Source organism: Cyprinus carpio, chromosome A20, assembly GCF_018340385.1.
Source record: "Cyprinus carpio isolate SPL01 chromosome A20, ASM1834038v1, whole genome shotgun sequence".
Taxonomy (NCBI): domain Eukaryota; kingdom Metazoa; phylum Chordata; class Actinopteri; order Cypriniformes; family Cyprinidae; genus Cyprinus; species Cyprinus carpio.
Window position 1 is genome coordinate 5,651,123 of NC_056591.1, and position 17,998 is coordinate 5,669,120.

Here is a 17,998-nt window from a genome sequence, read left to right on the forward strand (position 1 = left end):
CTAAGGTTGTGGGTTCGAGTCTCGGGCCGGCAATACCACGACTGATGTGCCCTTGAGCAAGGCACTGAACCCCCAACTGCTCCCCGCGCGCCGCACATAATATGGTTCTCCCAACTGCTCTGTGGGTGTTTCACGTGTGTGTGTTGTGGTGTGTTTCACTGCTGTGTGTGTGCACTTTGGCTGGGTTAAATGCAGAGCCCACGAATGAATATCGCGAACAATACTAATCTTAATTTCAATTCTCTACAACTATTAAATAACTACAGATGGAATATATTTTCTTTCTCTTTGCATTTTATTATAAATATGGTACAAGAATATTTTAAATTGCATTTTAGGGTACAAGAATATCCTATTTTATCCTATTAAATCGAGTGATAAATGAGGGTTGGGTCAAAAGTACTAAAAGTAATGTCTTGATTATATTACCTAAAGTAATCTATGGATTACGTAATTTGGAATCAGTAATGGATTACAATTTGTAAGTAATCTACCCAGCACTGGTTATGTTTTGTTTACCAACTGCAGTGACACATTTTGGCATAATATGTTTATATGAGTGTGTCTTTACCATACAAGAGAGAAGAAGAAGCGAGAGGGTGCTGACAGGTTATTCCTGTGAAGCTGGCATGAGTTCAGCTCTCCACACATAGAACGAGATCACAGAGAGGCCTTGGATTCAGCATTCCACACTCCACTATGAAATGTCTGGCTCTCACCCAGCCTTTATTCGAGATTATGTTTGACACAGACCACTCAATCCTCTGTTCATCAACCTATGAGTCTGGCCTTTATATACTATAACTGGTTATTGATTACTGATTGATTTACTAATTCAAAATCTATTTTGAGTACTATATCTGGCAACAAGTGTATTTTATTTGGTTTGCCTGACATGGGGATGAAGCTTAGATGTCTAACATGTATAAATACAGCGTCAGTTCTGTGGGTCATTCAGAGCATATGATGAAAATAATAAAAAAAAGCGACAAACAAAATCAGAACATTGCTCAGTACATAGTATTGGATATCTGATTGGATTGCTGTGTTTGTTGCTGTCGTATGCCTCTAGTTTGAGCTCAATCAAATCAATACAACAAACCAACAAAAAAAAACAAACTTGTGTGATGAATGCACCAATCAATTCATTTCAACAAACCAGTGGATGAAATGCATCAAGTTTCAGATGGCTATGGAGAGATCTTGCCGACAGCAAGCAACATATCCTGTGACAAGACCAGTCGGCATTACTATCCAGAGAATGTGACCCTAGAATAATAATGTTTCTCTGCTCAACGGAAACGACAGCTCATCCAAAGACGTATGACCTTCAGCTTTCCTTTTTAAGTAAGCACAAGAGGTCTGTAAAGGGCAAAGGAGATGCATGTACATTTCAGAAGAGAGATGTCACGGAAACCAGCTAGGAACGCTGCGAACAAAAGATTACTGTAATTTTGGAAAACCGTGAGGAGATGCCTTCAACATGAATGTTAAACAGAGTTTTGAAGTGTGAGTGGATTATTGGAAGAGCTGCGGGGAGAAACAGCAAGTAGATTAAGCGCAACTTTACAGGCTGTTTTGCTGCTAAAAGGGATTAAAGTTTACTGTACGTTCAAATCGACTGTATTTCAGAGGAAAGCAAGTTGTGAAGATTTGAGTTTTCTGGTTATATTTTATTCTGTAGCAACACATATATAAAGAATAGCCTCCATGATCATGAAACTTTTAGGGAATATTGTCTGGAAATACATTTCCAAACATTGATATATTCACACACACACACATGGTTCGAGCAAATATCACAGTTATTTTTGTAGCAGCCAAATCACCCTTAACACAGCCACAACGAGTTCAGATAGAGGGAACCTTAAGCCCTGCCGGCTGACAGATGCGGCCATGCAGATCGCAGACAGAGAATGTTGGGGATTATGCAAAAAAAAGCAGCAATTCCCTATGTTACATCACTCAGGTAGTACATAAATTTAAACATCAGGGAATGGTCATTAGATAGCAGGTATACGCAAATAAGTTAAATACTTCATAAGAGCACACTTTTTCACACAAAAAAAAACAACAACAACAAAAAAAAAAAACAAAAACAAAAAAACAGAAAAAAGGAATTATAAAACTGACACAACTCAGAAAAACACCACAATAAATAATCAATAATAGCACATACTTTAAAGATGGCGAGTGGTTGGTGATGTGACTTCCACAATCCCTATAACAATCCTCTTTTCATCATTATAACTGCTAACCTGAGGGTAGTGGGTCTTTGACGTGGATTTTCAAGAGTGCTGATGTGCTTCCTCAGGTTTGCAAAGTGATCTCCTCAAATTTCACAAATAAATCCTCATTAATAAACAACATAACCATTAAACATAAAGAAGACTATCAACTAAAAAAACAAACATTAAGTATCACAGTATCAAGTGCCATATACAGTGCATTCCTAATAAGCAGACAAACAAAACCCTACACGAGTTTTGCTCTCACTGCCTTTTAGTTTCCCTAAAGCTCAAACACTTCAACTATGAATATAAATGGAAACAAAGGCAGGGCAACGTCAGATGAAAGGGCTGGCCTGCATCCTGTCTTGTCTATTGAACATCAGGTAATTTCATTTAATTCAACCTGTCCACAAAATATCATTCTCCCTGATACATTTCTATTGTCAGTCCCCTCTATACAGATATATCATTAGGCTTCAAATTCTGTTTCCAAGACTAACATATAATTTCATTTTGAAGTCTATTTACTTATTCTAATGTAGTGATATTAAACTGTCTATTATATAAAGATTATGGCTTTGATAGATAGATAGATAGATGTTATTTGTTATTTACCTCTTTTATTTTCTTTGTTCTTTTTTTCCCCCCATATTTTGCTGCTAAATGAAAATATCAACGCCCTAATCTGCAAAATGAGACATGGTCAAGTGGAAAGGGTTTTTTTTTTTTTTTTTTAATATATATAAAAAAAAAAAAAAAAAAAAAAAGAAGATCGCTTATGTTTTGTAATTTATATTTAGCGTGTAACGTGCAGATTTTAGGGGTGACATTTCAACAGTGTTCACGGTGATTAATAATGACGTGCTGAAAATCGTGGAATACCATCACTCGCCCCCCGCGATGCGTCCCTGAGTCTCTTCCCATACATGGGCGCAGGACCGAATGCCTCGCGGGGGTCTCTCCTCTCCGCGCCCTTCCATTCATGGCCACTCCACACTCAATGGCGCTCGGGCTACCAAATAAGGAGAGGGAAGTCCAGCGGGCGCCGGGCCACTCTTGGAGTATAAATTGGCTGCGCCTCAAGGCACTGTCTACCATTCACTCTCCAAGGGAACCAGCTCCTGGTGCTGATCTGGTAAGCACAGCTAAAGCTTTCCGAAAAGTCAGACTTCATTTAATGGGATGCTCTTCTTAACGCTGGGATTTAAACTAGGTTAGCTGATAATATCATATTTATTTAATATAATTAGACATTAAACATTTCAGAGGCTTAGAGTTGTCAGTTATGCATACTTTGCTCACTATGAGTTACAAAAAAAAAGTTAATGTTTTTTACTTTTGAAATTTGTCAAGAGGTTTACTCAGTCAAAGATGAGCATGTCAGCATCTCAGGATATACAGGACTACTGTATGTTCTCCAAAAAGTTTTTTTTTTTTTTTTTTTTTTTTCAGTTTCCCAAAGAACCTTTCGGTTAACAGTTCTTCAAAGAACCTTTTTTTTAATGTATGTGTGTGTGTGTGTGTGTGTGTGTGTGTGTGTGTGTGTGTGTGTGTGTGTGTGTGTGTGTGTGTGTGTGTGTGTGTGTGTGTAGAATTTTTTTCCACTATAAAGAACCGTTTGTTCAATGCAACTTCATGGAACCGTTCACTCTCGGTTCCCCAAAAAACCTTTCAGTGAAAAGTTCTTAAAAGAGCCATTGTTTTCTTAGTGTGAAGAACATTTTATAATCTAAAGAACCTTTTTGTACTATTAAAAAACCTTTTGAACAATGGAAAAGGTTCCATTGATGTTAAAGGTTCTTCATAGAATCGAAGATGCCAATAAGGAATCTTTATTTTTTTAGTTTGGAAAAGAATTTCAGAAGGTTTTGTGGTCTATTCTGCAGAGCAAACGTGAGCTTGTCAAGAATGCAAACATAATGACTCAGATGTTCACAGTACGTGTATCTGATCTTCATTTAGAAACCCAGCTGACACCATGTGTGACGACGACGAGACCACCGCTCTTGTGTGCGACAATGGCTCTGGCCTGGTGAAGGCTGGCTTTGCCGGAGATGATGCGCCTCGCGCTGTTTTCCCCTCCATCGTTGGTCGTCCTCGCCACCAGGTACAATGGTTTTTCAATTAAAAAAATGGGCTAATGAGGAATATTATACAGTTTGTACTGAACTATTGACGTCATCTCTTCTCTAACAGGGTGTCATGGTAGGTATGGGACAGAAAGACTCCTATGTGGGTGATGAGGCTCAGAGCAAGAGAGGTATCCTGACTTTGAAGTACCCAATTGAGCACGGTATTATCACTAACTGGGATGATATGGAGAAGATCTGGCACCACACCTTCACCTTCTACAATGAGCTGCGTGTGGCCCCCGAGGAACATCCCACCCTGCTCACTGAAGCTCCTCTTAACCCCAAGGCCAACAGAGAGAAGATGACACAGGTACACTCCCTTAAACATCCTCAAATAGTGCACATTCACATGACTTTACAAACTCTACAAAAGACTGTTCACCTAGAAAATGAAAATTCTGTCAATGTAATCCTTTCCTCACCTTGTTATTGCAACTATTACAAACACACAAAACATTTATTCTGCTAACTGGACTATAAGGCATGGAGATATTTAGATATTATAGACATGAACATAATTTGCTGTAAAGCTGCTTTATAGATACATTTGACTTCACACATGTCTGCCATCCATTCATTTGCAGATCATGTTTGAAACCTTCAACGTTCCCGCCATGTATGTGGCCATTCAGGCTGTGCTGTCACTGTACGCTTCTGGTCGTACCACTGGTAAGTGTGGTATTTGTGAATACATGCATGAAAATACTTCATTTCTTGAAGGTTTTCCTGGAGCCTTAAAGATTTTCGTTGTTTGTAGGTATTGTGCTGGACTCCGGAGATGGTGTGACCCACAATGTGCCCATCTATGAAGGTTACGCCCTGCCCCACGCCATCATGCGCCTGGATCTGGCTGGTCGTGATCTTACTGACTACCTGATGAAGATCCTGACTGAGCGTGGCTACTCTTTTGTGACCACAGGTATGAATAAGCTATGCTGTATCATTATTTGAGGTATTATAATAACATACTGTGTTAACAATGGAAATATATTCCCACAGCTGAGCGTGAGATTGTCCGTGACATCAAGGAGAAGCTGTGCTACGTCGCTCTGGACTTTGAGAATGAAATGGCCACTGCTGCTTCCTCCTCTTCTCTGGAGAAGTCCTATGAGTTGCCTGATGGCCAGGTCATCACCATAGGAAATGAGCGTTTCCGTTGCCCAGAGACTCTCTTCCAGCCTTCCTTCATTGGTGGGTGATATCATATTATTCTACCATAAAAAAAAAAAAACCTTTATCGATGCATATTGGTTAAATATGGTCCAAACTGGTTCAGTATTATTTTAATATTACTTATATATTATTATATATTTATTAATATTTTGTATTAGCTTTGATTTTTATGTTTTCAGTTTTTTTAATCTAATATATTTATTTTATTTATCTTTATTTTAATTAACCAAACATGATTTTAAATAGTTTGAGATTTTTTTATGTGCTTTTTATTATTTTTTTGGTGTAATATTTCTATTTAACTGTATTTATTTTCAATTTTTTATGTATTTTATTTTATTGTTGTATTGATAATTATTATTTCAGCTTTATTTCAGTTAACCAAAAATAATTTTGAAATGAGTATTAATTTTATTTAACAATAACATCAGCTTTAACTAACCCCCCCCCCCCCAAAAAAAAAATCATAGCTTTAGTTTTTGTAATTTTATGTGCTTTTGTGATTTTTATTACTTTCATAATTCTAAGTAACTTTATTTTAATTTTAGTTGTAGTCATTTTAGTACTCAGTCAATAAACTTAGTTTATTTCAGTTACCGAGGCAACATTTTAATTTTCATATTTTCACTTTATTTCTGCTTTACGGAAAAAAAAAAAATCATAGCTTTAGATTTAGTTAACAATTACAACACTGCTTTTTTCTCACCAAAGGTATGGAGTCTGCTGGTATCCATGAGACCACCTACAACAGCATCATGAAGTGCGACATTGACATCCGTAAGGACTTGTATGCCAACAACGTCCTGTCTGGTGGCACCACCATGTACCCAGGTATTGCTGATCGAATGCAGAAGGAGATCACTGCTCTGGCCCCCAGCACCATGAAGATCAAGGTAGAATATTTATTCAGTCTTTCAGATTTCCTGTCTTCTTTTAAGTTTAATTATACTACGTAAGATGTTTGATTTGTAATCATCACGTCTTCTTTTTGATAGATCATCGCTCCCCCTGAGCGTAAGTACTCCGTCTGGATCGGTGGCTCCATCCTGGCTTCCCTGTCCACCTTCCAGCAAATGTGGATCAGCAAGCAGGAGTACGATGAGGCTGGCCCATCCATCGTCCACAGGAAGTGCTTCTAAGTGCCAGGATACCCATATTAAACAGAAATTCTCAACATTACCTCCACCTGTTACGCATGCAGGCAGATTTTACCTTTATTTTTCCTTGTACAGTATGTTTACACCAAAGTGCAATTTATTTGTAGTTATTTACTGGATCATAAATAAATTTGTATGTGGATATTTATTCATTTTTAAATAAACAAGACCATGAAATTTGTGAAGATTTTTTTTCCCTTTTTTTTTTCAGAAGTGTCACTGTTTTAATTTGTCTTTAATTAATCTTTGTCTTTTACTACAAGAAATGTAACACTTTGTTCATTAATACAGTGAATACAGGATTGCATAAAAGCCATCTGTGATGGATCCATATTTGCAACTTCAATTAGCACACAGTATAAAAATAGCTGAGGCTCTTTAGGAGGGAAGGGAGATCAGAGGAGAACTCATTGTCAAGACGCCCTCTTCAGGCTCATGAGGATTTTATTTTTGTCTTACCTACACTATAAATATGCGCAAACATTGATTGCCTTGAGTTTTACAGCTTCAGTTAACAGTTGGATTCTAGCAGGGATTTCCCATTATTTTTATCTCTCCATCCTAGAGGGTAGTCCTAAAGCGATTACTCACCAGTGTAAGTTCACCACAGGCCTTACCACAAATAGGCCTACCTCTTCATCACCTACAGGAGAGTGCAAGTGAGGGTTAAGGGCCTGTGCTTGATTTGAAGAGTCCAGATTAACCAACTCAATCAGCTGTTTACAAAAGAAATCTGACTGAATATTTCATGTTTTTTTTTTTTTTTTTTTTTTTTTTTTTTTTTGCAAAACAGAAAACGTAGTGTAATTTTTACATATAAAAATACAATGAATTTCAGGGTGGTCGATTATTTTAAAGGAATTTTAAAGTAAAATTTAGTTAAAGTATAAGGTAATTTCCAGGGAACTATTGGTTGAGGTTCATTTCGTGCAATATTTAGTCAGGTTAGACGCCATATTGAATTGCATAAAACGTGCTATCACAATTTTTCCCAACTCAGCTTTCAAAACAGTTTTATGATGGTTTTGTCTAATGAAAGGTTGCATATTTTTACATATTTGTGTTTCTGTTGTCAGATAACGCGATTGATTGTGCATCTGCTGCCCTGCAATTTAGAATCACCATACAAATAAGTTGAGGATGTCAGGTTTGTGTTTGTTTTTTTTTTGTTTTGTGTTTTTTTTTTTTTTTGCGAATCACCAACATATCGCCATAACAGCATCTTGTCGCGAAACATTAATAAAAGTCGCAGCAACAGTAATAAAGTTGCTAAGTTTGGTGACAAAACAGTGATTGATCTCGATGGAACGCGGCGTGCGGAATACTGTTGCTATAGTGACCTGGTTCTTCTAGTAAACTGTTGGTCAGCGTTGCAGAATACGCGCTCTGTAATCTAAATCATTAGTAAGACGTTGGAAAGCCCGTCTGAAACCTTGACTTACCTTTTGGCTTTCTTTGCCGGGGTTCAAACCTTAATTACCCCCCATGATCCGCGCCCTGTTTATTAGCGTGCGCGCACACAACTCTACAGTAAGCTCTAATCTCCCATCCTATCAAGCGGGTGTGTGTATATCGCGCGAGACAGACTTCCCCAGTGATTTGAGTTTATCACCAATGATTTTATTACGGATTAATCAGGGCATCTCTGGCATATTCGGAGAATAATGAAACGGAGAGATCCTGCTGTTCTGGTTTCTCTCCAACAACCTGTCTGCGCGTGACGCAGGGAGAGGAGGAGGGGGGCAGTCTACTTAAAGCGGGATTAGCACGAGCCAAACATTATACTCCCTTCCGTTTAGGCTCAGAGCGACCTGTCGTCCTGCTCGCTGCGAGACAGAAAATTGGAGGACCTCAGACGAGCGCGCGCTCCGGAGCGACAGCAGCGACTAATCAATGCATTCGCCCGATACTACACGCGCCTTCGGAGCGGAACAGTAGCTCGCATTTGATTGTACACGGTTCACTGTGTTATATCGTCTCCGAATGAACAGCCATGGGAGAATGGACCATTCTCGAGCGTCTCCTGGAGGCGGCTGTCCAACAGCACTCTACTATGATCGGGAGGTGAGGGGAAAAGTGGAAAATGTTTATTGATTGCTTTGCACATTAAAATAAAAATACTGAGGTCGTTACGCAGTGACCCTTCTAAATGAGGGCGATTGACTATTGGAGCTTGATGTGCCCCTTGTAAAGGACAGGAAGGTGTTCGAAGAATTACGATAATGCTTTTGATGTTGTTGTTACAGTTATTACTGCACATTATGGACAACAAAGCTTTTGTGCCATCGGTAAGACTGCTGGTCCATGTCAGATCTGATTTGCTTTCAAAGAAATGTTGTGCGCGCCCTGCTTGTCTGGAAGCGCGCGTTTGCCTGTGGAGAGAGTTTCAGCACTGGACAGCTCCCCTCGTCAATCTGCACAGTCCAAAGAACAGAAAACCGGACAGTTAAAACCTGTTAGCTGGTTAACTGTAAATTACCATATCATATGCAATAAATGAGAAAGAAAGATAAAGTTAGATTTCACATACACTGCATATACTTTTACTGAAAATAATTTTTACTGATAGTTTTACTCTTTAGCGATGTTTTTAAAAGTAAAAACAGTATAAATTACCATACAAATTAACAGTCAATTTGTTATATTCGACACGACAATAAATCTACTGTTATAATTATTGCAGTAAATAAATGAAAAGTCACCTTATAATTTACGGTGGAAATCAGTAAAAGGGCGTTCACATATGTACAAACCCACGCGTGACACATCACATTTCAATAAAATACTGATGTTTCTTTTTTTCTAATCAGTCATGTACATTCAAAGAGTATTTTATGTAATTTAGTTCATGTATATGGCATTATTCTTTCGCCATGTGTATTATTACCTTAATATTGTTTTGTGTGATGTAAATGAACACTGTATGCTGAACGCATTTATATACTGTGGACTTGTTGGCTATTTTTGCAGAAGCTTCACATCTGATGAAACTTAATTTATCATGTGGTCTTGTGTTTAACAATTTGTATCAGTATATGCAAACAACAAAGCTTAGCACACTGTAGTCATTGGAACATTAATATTGGCAGATAATAGTATCAATAGATAGTATGAGTACATCTGTGGAATATTAACATTATATCAGGTCATGAAATATATACAGTTATGATGTGCAAAATATGTGCTATTTTTTACAGTGAATTTCAGAAAGAAAAAAAAAACATTTTCAGGAATTCTCTTTAATTGTGTTTTTAATTCATTCATTCATTCATTCATTCATTGTGTGTGTGGGGGGCAGGGCCGGCGCTAGCCATTTGGGTGCCCTAAGCACAAATGCTTGGCGGTGCCCCCCCCCTCCCCTCCCCAACCAACCACCCACCCACCAACCAAAGAAATAACTACCATTCATTTCTTAGTTAGGTTCTCTTTACTTCCAAAATAACTGTGCAAATGAATAATGGAACTGAACAATGTAAACACAGTAAAAGTGCAAAAAAAGTTTTAGTGCAAATACCAGTATAAGTGTATGAATTTTATGAAGTATGAATTTTAAAGTGCACATTTTAAACTGCAAATAACTAATTATACACAGTACACACACATATATCATGTAGACACAAACTTTTATTTTGGATGCGATTAATCGAGATAATCTTTTCCCAGCCCTAATAATTTGATAACTCTGTGAATATGAAAATATACAAACACTGAGATTGTGTTTTTTTTTTCTAATTGCAGTTTCACCAACAGATGTCGCCCTTGGCCGAACCTCTTGAAAATGACCGCATTCGCCATAGTACAACAACGAAAAATCTTTAAAGCGGTCTAATTTGGGCAAAATCACATCACGTTCAGTTGCAGGGTTTTTCTAAAGTTCAGACTGAGGCAGATAGACATTGTATTGAAGCGAAGAAATTACAATAGGGAACGTTCTGCACTAATAGCTATATGCACACGTGACCAATCTGTAACGTACCGTACGGGGACAATTTGCTTTATTGTCATTCAAATATGACGATGAGGACCCCAACGATTGGCATTCCTTTCCTTCTCAAACAAACTGCATCTTTTTAGCTCAAGTTTCACAATTTCCCGGACCCCCGTTAAACTAAAAGACTCAACATGCAGGGCTAAAAGCCCCGGATCTTTTGCACTACTAGCGGCGGACTCGCCGAACGCCCCTGAATGCATACTACACGCAAGGGCTACAAAACAAACATTTTTTATTTAAAAACATTGTCTTACCTGCAAGCGACGCGCGAGCATCATCCCCCGCTGTGCCCCCCGACTCTTGGTGCCTTTTCGAGGCCATGTCTGAGGTCGGTGTCCTGCCAAATTTGACATTTTTTGAGGCATAATCGAACAGACCACTGGGAGGTGGGGAAGGGGGGGCACCAGAGGGAGACTGGCACAGAGATTCACCTTTTTTCTCGACTAATTTGGTCTAGGCCTATATACTTTTGTATTGCTTTGTATATTAACATGCTTTTAAAATATTTTATTTGTTATTTATACTAGTAGCCTATTGTGATGATTTTTTTTTCACCGACCCAGATTTTTTGGTGCCCCCCCAAGCACTTCGTGCCCTACGCTTACCTTTCCATCTCACAACCCTCAGACTAAAACATAGTGGGGGGGGGCAGTAAATTCATTTTCTAGTTTTGACTTGATATACTATACATACAGTATATATGGTGCAAAAAGGTGCAACATTTTAACCCTTTAAAATGAAGTGTTGTCACTGTATTTTTACAGTGAATTTCATTTTTAACAGTATATGTATTTGTTTTTTTTTTGTTTTGTTTTCCTTTGCTTGCTTTGACTTGACTGTTTTGTGAATACCGGATCAGATACACCATGAACTAAAATATTTCTGACTTTATGTTTAGGATTCTACTGACAGTGGTGGTGATCTTCCGGATTCTAATCGTTGCAATAGTAGGAGAGACCGTGTACGATGACGAGCAGTCAATGTTTGTATGTAACACTTTACAGCCGGGCTGTAACCAAGCTTGCTATGACAAAGCGTTCCCTATATCTCACATCAGATACTGGGTGTTCCAGATCATCATGGTTTGCACACCTAGTCTATGCTTCATCACATACTCGGTGCATCAGTCGGCCAAACAGAAGGAGCGGAGATACTCCATGGTCTACCTGTCCCTCGACAAAGATCCCGATTCAATGAAACGAGAAGATAGCAAGAAGTTCAAAAGCACCATTGTGAACGGAGTACTTCAGAACACGGAAAACTCCACCAAAGAATCGGAGCCCGACTGTTTGGAAGTGAAAGAGATCCCCAGTTCAGCCATGAGAACTGCCAAATCTAAAATGAGAAGACAAGAGGGCATCTCAAGGTTTTACATCATTCAAGTGGTTTTTAGGAATGCACTGGAGATCGGCTTCTTGGTGGGGCAGTATTTCCTGTACGGATTCAATGTTCCCGCTGTGTATGAGTGTGACCGCTACCCTTGCATCAAAGATGTCGAATGCTACGTTTCGAGACCCACTGAGAAAACCGTGTTCCTCGTCTTCATGTTTGCAGTCAGTGGGATCTGCGTGGTGCTCAACCTTGCAGAACTCAATCACCTGGGCTGGAGGAAAATTAAAACGGCGGTGAGGGGGGTTCAGGCCAGGAGAAAGTCCATATATGAGATCAGAAACAAGGACTTCCCACGGATGAGCATGCCGAATTTCGGCCGCACCCAGTCGAGTGACTCGGCCTATGTCTAATGTTCCTTCATAGTTCATCAGAGTAGAGGTGCTCAATCCTGGTCCAGGAAGACCTCAGCTTGCATATTTTAGATGAAACACCCCTTTTTAGTCTTGGAGCCTCTATTCTAAATGAATATTTCACTCAAAAATGTCACTTCTGCAATTATTTACTCAACCTCATGTCGTTCCAAATCTGTATGATTTTCTTCTGTGGACCACATAAGAAGATCTGTTTTTAAGAACGTTTTGGTCCATGCAATAAAAGTCAATGGGGTCCAAGACAACACTGGACCCCATGGACCCTAGTGAGATTTAAATTTATTCATTTATTTTAAATATCTTCATTTGTGGTCTACAGAACAACATCAGGGTAAGTAAATCATGACATAATTTTCATATTTGCGTCCCAATGGCATCCCAATTGCATTTCTGGAGGACTCCAGGACCAGGACTCAATTATTCAAACCACTGCATACAACTATGTACAAGAAAAGTTATGCTATGAATTGCTCATCTGACCTGTTTCATGGTGGGGTAGATGGATTGTATTTGTCTGTTATGGACAAACAGAACAGACGGACCAAAAGTTTGTTTCTTATCAGTCACTGAAGGGCACTGATGCAACTTTTTTATTGGTCAGAACGGAAAGCTTGCAATGAGTTTTCTATCTTTATTTCTTTGTTCACACGATCAGCGGAACCTGAAATATGTTTTGCACTAAATATGGATTTAAAGAAGCCAAAACAAACCCGAATTGTGCTGTGAAGGTTGTTTGTTTCATTATATTGTATTCTCATTCTGGTTTTAGATCACACATGTGATAGTTTCAGTTTACTCACTGCAACTAGTTAGACCGCAGTACACATATGTTTATCTGTACTATATGAATCATATCTCTCTTTTGGCTTAGATAGATTGCCATCTTTAATGGTTTGGTTGCCTGTGCTTGCACCACTGACCTTAACGTATGTTATTGTTTCGGTATATATTTAAGCTGACTTGCAGATCAGTAGCCGGTGAACTGGCCAATGCTGCATAATGCTTAACTGTCTATCTTTTGTATTTATTTATTAATGTACTGGATTTATTTATTTATTTTTGACACCAAAGCGCCCATTGCTTTCATTTGTGGGAAACAGATACATTGCTTTTATGTATTCAAGTGCCATATGTGTACATAGATATATACATATTATAGTATATTGTAATCCTTATCATGAGATATGAATTCCAGGAACTCTTTGTGTGGACTGTGGATGTACTATCCCTTTAATGTGTTTGGGAATGGAAAAGTGGCGAAAAATCATGCATCAATATTTTACATTCATGAAAAGTATATATTGCATTTAAAGTACATGTAAAGCACAGTTGATCAGAAATCAGTAAATAAGGGGTTGAGATTCACTTCCCCTGGTGCTTCTATTTCTCAAAAAATGTTAGCAACTATGTGAGATGAAAAAAAAAACTAATAATAAATTATGGAATTCATTATTAAAAGGCTGTGTGATTTGCTTCATTGATTTGGGATTTGCCTCATTTATGATAAAACTTGAATTTTAGTCTAATGCATCAGCAAAAACTGCCATTTTCCTCAGGGATTGAGGTCCCTGTCATCTTCCCCATGAATCAACTTCCTGTCAGTTAGTTGAAATGCATGCTTGTATTTTTTTGACTGGTTCAGCAACACAGTGCTTAAATTTCATCCGGGCACCATAATTCTACCTGTCCAGCTTCAGTCATGCTGACACAATGACAGAGGCTTCCTCTCGGGCCGGTGCCCTGCATACCGCATCTCTATGTTATGCGGAGGTCCGGTCCCTGCAGAAGCCGCGGTGGCCCTTGTGCCAAGGTCACAGAGAAAATGCTGAACACTGCAGCTGGTGGCCTCAAACCGGGATTTCTGTCTGCTGACAGACTGGGAGAGGCCTGAGACTCACAAAAGTGCCAAGATGACTCTTCAGCAGAGAGCAGGGGGAGGGAAATCTAGGCACAAGCATCCTGACAGATCAATTTGGAATTCACCAGGGACCTGAGATTCCTCTTTGACATAGCACAAACAGCAAAGGTCCAACCTGACAGGCCATCAGTGAAGGCTGTTGTTGTGTGAGTGTGTGTGTCTTGTACAATTTTAGTCTGTGCTGTCTTACCCTCTCCCCTTTCATTATTTCCTTCTACTTTCTCCTAAAGTCCCAAAACAAAGTCCTCCATAATTTACTCTCCGATTCATTTAAAAGAAATCAATTCTGGTGTATGGCAGAATTACGGCAAAAAAATCAAGAAAGAGGGAAATTTCCTGAGCTATTATTAACATCAACTTCTTCTTCTTCTTATTATTATTATTATTATTAAATAAAATAACTTCTAAGTTAGATGAGCATTTAAGTTACATTTAAAAATGCATCAGATACCAAAATAACAAACCAGGTGGAATATAATATTTAAAAAAAAATAGTTCAAGCATATATATATATACTATATATATATATAAAGATAAAATACTATAATATATATAATATAAATTATTAGATAACAGCTTGTCCTACATATGGATATGGGTATAATATAATATAATTAAAAACAGCTTGTCCTACATATGGATATGGGTATAATATAATATAATTAAAAAAAAAATAACACAATTACAAAATTAATAAAAATGTGTTTACTTTATCAAACTTTCTGCAACATGTTAATGGGAAGATTTGTGGTTACTTTGGCAGGACACCTGTGTGAATTTAAGGAGAAGTGACTTTTAAACTGCAGAATGTCTTTGTAAGAGGCCTAAGAAAAATCAGTTCTGAGAAAAGCTCTAGCATAATTTGTTTGCAGATGCAACTTGGTTTGATACTTTGTATCTAAGACTAATAAATTCATCCACTTTAAAGGTTACTTTAAAATATGTATGTAGTTTATGAATGTTATTATTATTTATTATTTACACTTTACTTGGTTAGACTACATTTAAATCATGCCCCAAAACAAATAAATTAGTAACACATTAAGAATTCAAATGTGGAACATTTAAGCAATTCAAAGGATCGCGTGCTTGTTGTTGGTTTATTTTTAGCTCTCAGTCATACTTTGTTATTGTGCAATGCTTAGAAAGCGTTTTGAATAATTCAGGCTTGATATACTGGCGCAAGCTGTAATTCTCTAAAGCGGGTTAGGGAATGCTGATGCTTAGACCCCCCACTAAAGATCCCCTCCACTTCCTCATCTATGAAGCTTAATAAATGTTTAAGGCAAAAGAGCACCAATGCTTGACAGAAGCACGAATGTGTCCTTGAGTATTAGTAGAGAGATAGAGAGTCCTAGACTTGTTTACATTCTATCAATGTATGATATACCCCAAGACTCTTGCAAAATAAATAAATAAATAAATTCACTAAAAGTAACAACTCATTAAAAAGAAGTTGGGGGTAACACACGTGAGTTACTAAATCAGATTACTTTTCAAGCAACTAGTAAAGTAATGCATTCTTCTTTAATCTTACTTAGTTACTGTGTAAACACTTACAGTTGCTTGAACTGCTCAAGCTCTAAATTCAAGTGGATTCTGATTGGCTGTCCAAGGTTTTTATTGTTTATCAGCTGGAAAAAGAATCGTTCTGAAAGTGATTCCAACAATGCCATTCCTCTGATTCATTATCATTACAGTTGTTGTGTAGATTTCCCTATTCTTGTCAAATTAGAATTATTTTTAAAACTGTATTGTGTTATTTATTGTCTGTGGTGTGAACGGCCTTAACACGGGCAAAGTGCCATGTAATTGTTCAAACCCACAGTCAGCTGGGTATAAGGTCATTTGCAAATACTGGGCCTCTAATGCATCCATTGGCAACCAATCCATCAGATGCCCGCTTATGATGTAGGCACAGTGCCTGGCCATCAGGGTCTCATTAGACTGCTATAAGCCCATGCCAATACACTGGCATAATAAACAAAACAATTCATGGCATCTGCGATAGAGTTCAAACATGTCAAACCATTGGTGTAGGCTGAGGCATCCGAAAGCCTGTCTGATCTGAGATGCTGTCATCAGCCATCAGTAAGGGATTTCCGGAAAAGTCATCAGAATCACAAAGTCACAGTCAGCAAGAACAGATTCCAAAACACAATGGCGAAAACAACACAGACACTTTTGTTCATCCGAGACATGCATGAAGTTCCCACAATAAACAATGTGCTAAATAATAATAAAAAAAAAAAAAAATAGACTGTGACACACTTGATACTAGACAGAGAAAAAAGAAAGGCAGTATTTATCTATTTCTTTTCTCTGTGGTAAAAATAGTTCCATTGAGGATGGCTTAGTTAAAGAGAAACCAAATACAAACCCAAAGGTTGTGGATTCCAAGACCAGACGGGGCAATTCATAAGCTAACACCACTGTGTCCTTGACCAGGGCACTTAATCCTGGGTTGCCCCAGGTGAAGCCTTCTAAGAAAGGTTGTTCTGTTGACAGCTGTGTCTTAGAGGAAGAATACTAACAAGATCTTATTCTTTACATCTGAAGAATGAGTGTTGCTTTAGTTTTGCTTTTGGATTGCTAAGGGGTTTGGAGTGGTTTCCAGAAGCCAGGTGGTTGCTAAGGTGTTCTGAAAGGTTTGTAGGGCGCTGTTAGGTTGTTCTATAGTGTTACTAAGGGGTTCGGAGTGGCTTCTTGTTAGTTGCTAGGCCATCCTGGTGGTTGCTATGATTTTGCTAGCTGTTATTAAGGTGCTTGGAGTGGTTTGTAGGGTGCTGACGTTCTAGTCATTGCTGTATGGGTTGTGAGTGGTTTCTATGTGGTTGCTAGAGTGTCCTTTTGGTTGCTAAGGTCTTCTGAATGGTTTCTTGGGTGTTATTAGGCAGTTCTGGTGAATGCTATACTGTTGCTAGGTGGTTGTTAAGGTTTTCTGAGTGGTTTGAAGGGTGCTGGTGTTCTAGTCATTGATGTTTATGTTCTGGGTGGTGTTTAGGTGGTTGCTAGTTTGTCCATTTGGTGTTAGGGTATTCTGAGTGGTTTCTTGAGTGTTGCTAGGTGAGTGTTTTTGGGCTCTGCTAGGCAGTTCTGGTGGATGGTATATGATGGTTGCTGAAGTTCTGAGTGGTTTCTTTGGTGTTGCTAGGGAGTTCTGGTGGATGTTATAATGTTGATGGTTGGTTGTTTAACTGTTTAGAGTGGTTTCTAGGGCATTGCTAGGGTTTCTGGTGGGTGCTTTAGTGTATACTGGGGTAGTTGAAACTTTTTAGGTGTTTGCTTGAGTTTCCTCTGGTGCTGTTAAGATTTTCTGAATGGTTTCTAGTTGGTGCTCTAGTGTTGCTAGGTGATTGCCAAGGTGTTCTCATAGATTGCTCAGGCATTGCTAATTGGTTGCTAAGGAGATCTGAGTGCTTTTTGGGAGGCATTTCATGGTCATTGAGCAACTCAGATACACGTTGCTTTTGCTTGGTGGTTTCTAGGGCATTGCTAGGGTGTTTCTGATGGGCTTTATACCATTACTAGATGGATGCTGAGGTCTTCTGAGAGGCTGCTATGATATTACTAGGGTACTCTGTTGGTGTCGATAGTGTTGTCAGGTGGTTGCTAAGGTGTTATGAGTGACTG

General features: G+C 38.5%; 2 protein-coding genes across 3 annotated transcripts; both read left to right on the forward strand.

Annotated features, from left to right (window-relative positions):
- The first annotated feature begins 3,220 nt into the window (after positions 1-3,220).
- On the forward strand, positions 3,221-6,889 carry LOC109058221 (actin, alpha cardiac muscle 1-like). Its single transcript, XM_042777438.1, has 8 exons — positions 3,221-3,366; positions 4,194-4,338; positions 4,428-4,673; positions 4,948-5,032; positions 5,121-5,282; positions 5,363-5,554; positions 6,248-6,429; positions 6,532-6,889. The coding sequence occupies exons 2-8, from the start codon at positions 4,210-4,212 to the stop codon at positions 6,673-6,675; spliced, it is 1,140 nt and encodes a 379-aa protein (XP_042633372.1). The 5' UTR covers positions 3,221-3,366; positions 4,194-4,209; the 3' UTR covers positions 6,676-6,889.
- Positions 6,890-8,067: 1,178 nt separating this feature from the next.
- On the forward strand, positions 8,068-13,910 carry LOC109085455 (gap junction delta-2 protein). 2 transcript variants are annotated; one of them, XM_042777439.1, is made up of 3 exons: positions 8,068-8,757; positions 8,940-8,981; positions 11,583-13,910. In XM_042777439.1, the coding sequence occupies exons 1-3, from the start codon at positions 8,687-8,689 to the stop codon at positions 12,424-12,426; spliced, it is 957 nt and encodes a 318-aa protein (XP_042633373.1). In that variant the 5' UTR covers positions 8,068-8,686; the 3' UTR covers positions 12,427-13,910. The 2 variants fall into 2 exon arrangements, with proteins under 2 accessions (XP_042633373.1, XP_042633374.1); XM_042777440.1 differs by lacking the exon at positions 8,940-8,981 and having other exon boundaries at positions 8,071-8,757; positions 11,583-13,907.
- The last annotated feature ends 4,088 nt before the right edge of the window (positions 13,911-17,998 follow it).

Coding starts and splice junctions, on each gene's coding strand:
- LOC109058221 (XM_042777438.1), top strand. CDS start 4,210: ATGTGTGACGACGACGAGACCACCGCTCTTGTGTGCGACAATGGCTCT. Junction 4,339..4,427: donor TTGGTCGTCCTCGCCACCAG/GTACAATGGTTT, acceptor CTTCTCTAACAG/GGTGTCATGGTAGGTATGGG. Junction 4,674..4,947: donor ACAGAGAGAAGATGACACAG/GTACACTCCCTT, acceptor ATTCATTTGCAG/ATCATGTTTGAAACCTTCAA.
- LOC109085455 (XM_042777439.1), top strand. CDS start 8,687: ATGGGAGAATGGACCATTCTCGAGCGTCTCCTGGAGGCGGCTGTCCAA. Junction 8,758..8,939: donor CACTCTACTATGATCGGGAG/GTGAGGGGAAAA, acceptor TTGTTGTTACAG/TTATTACTGCACATTATGGA. Junction 8,982..11,582: donor ACAAAGCTTTTGTGCCATCG/GTAAGACTGCTG, acceptor CTTTATGTTTAG/GATTCTACTGACAGTGGTGG.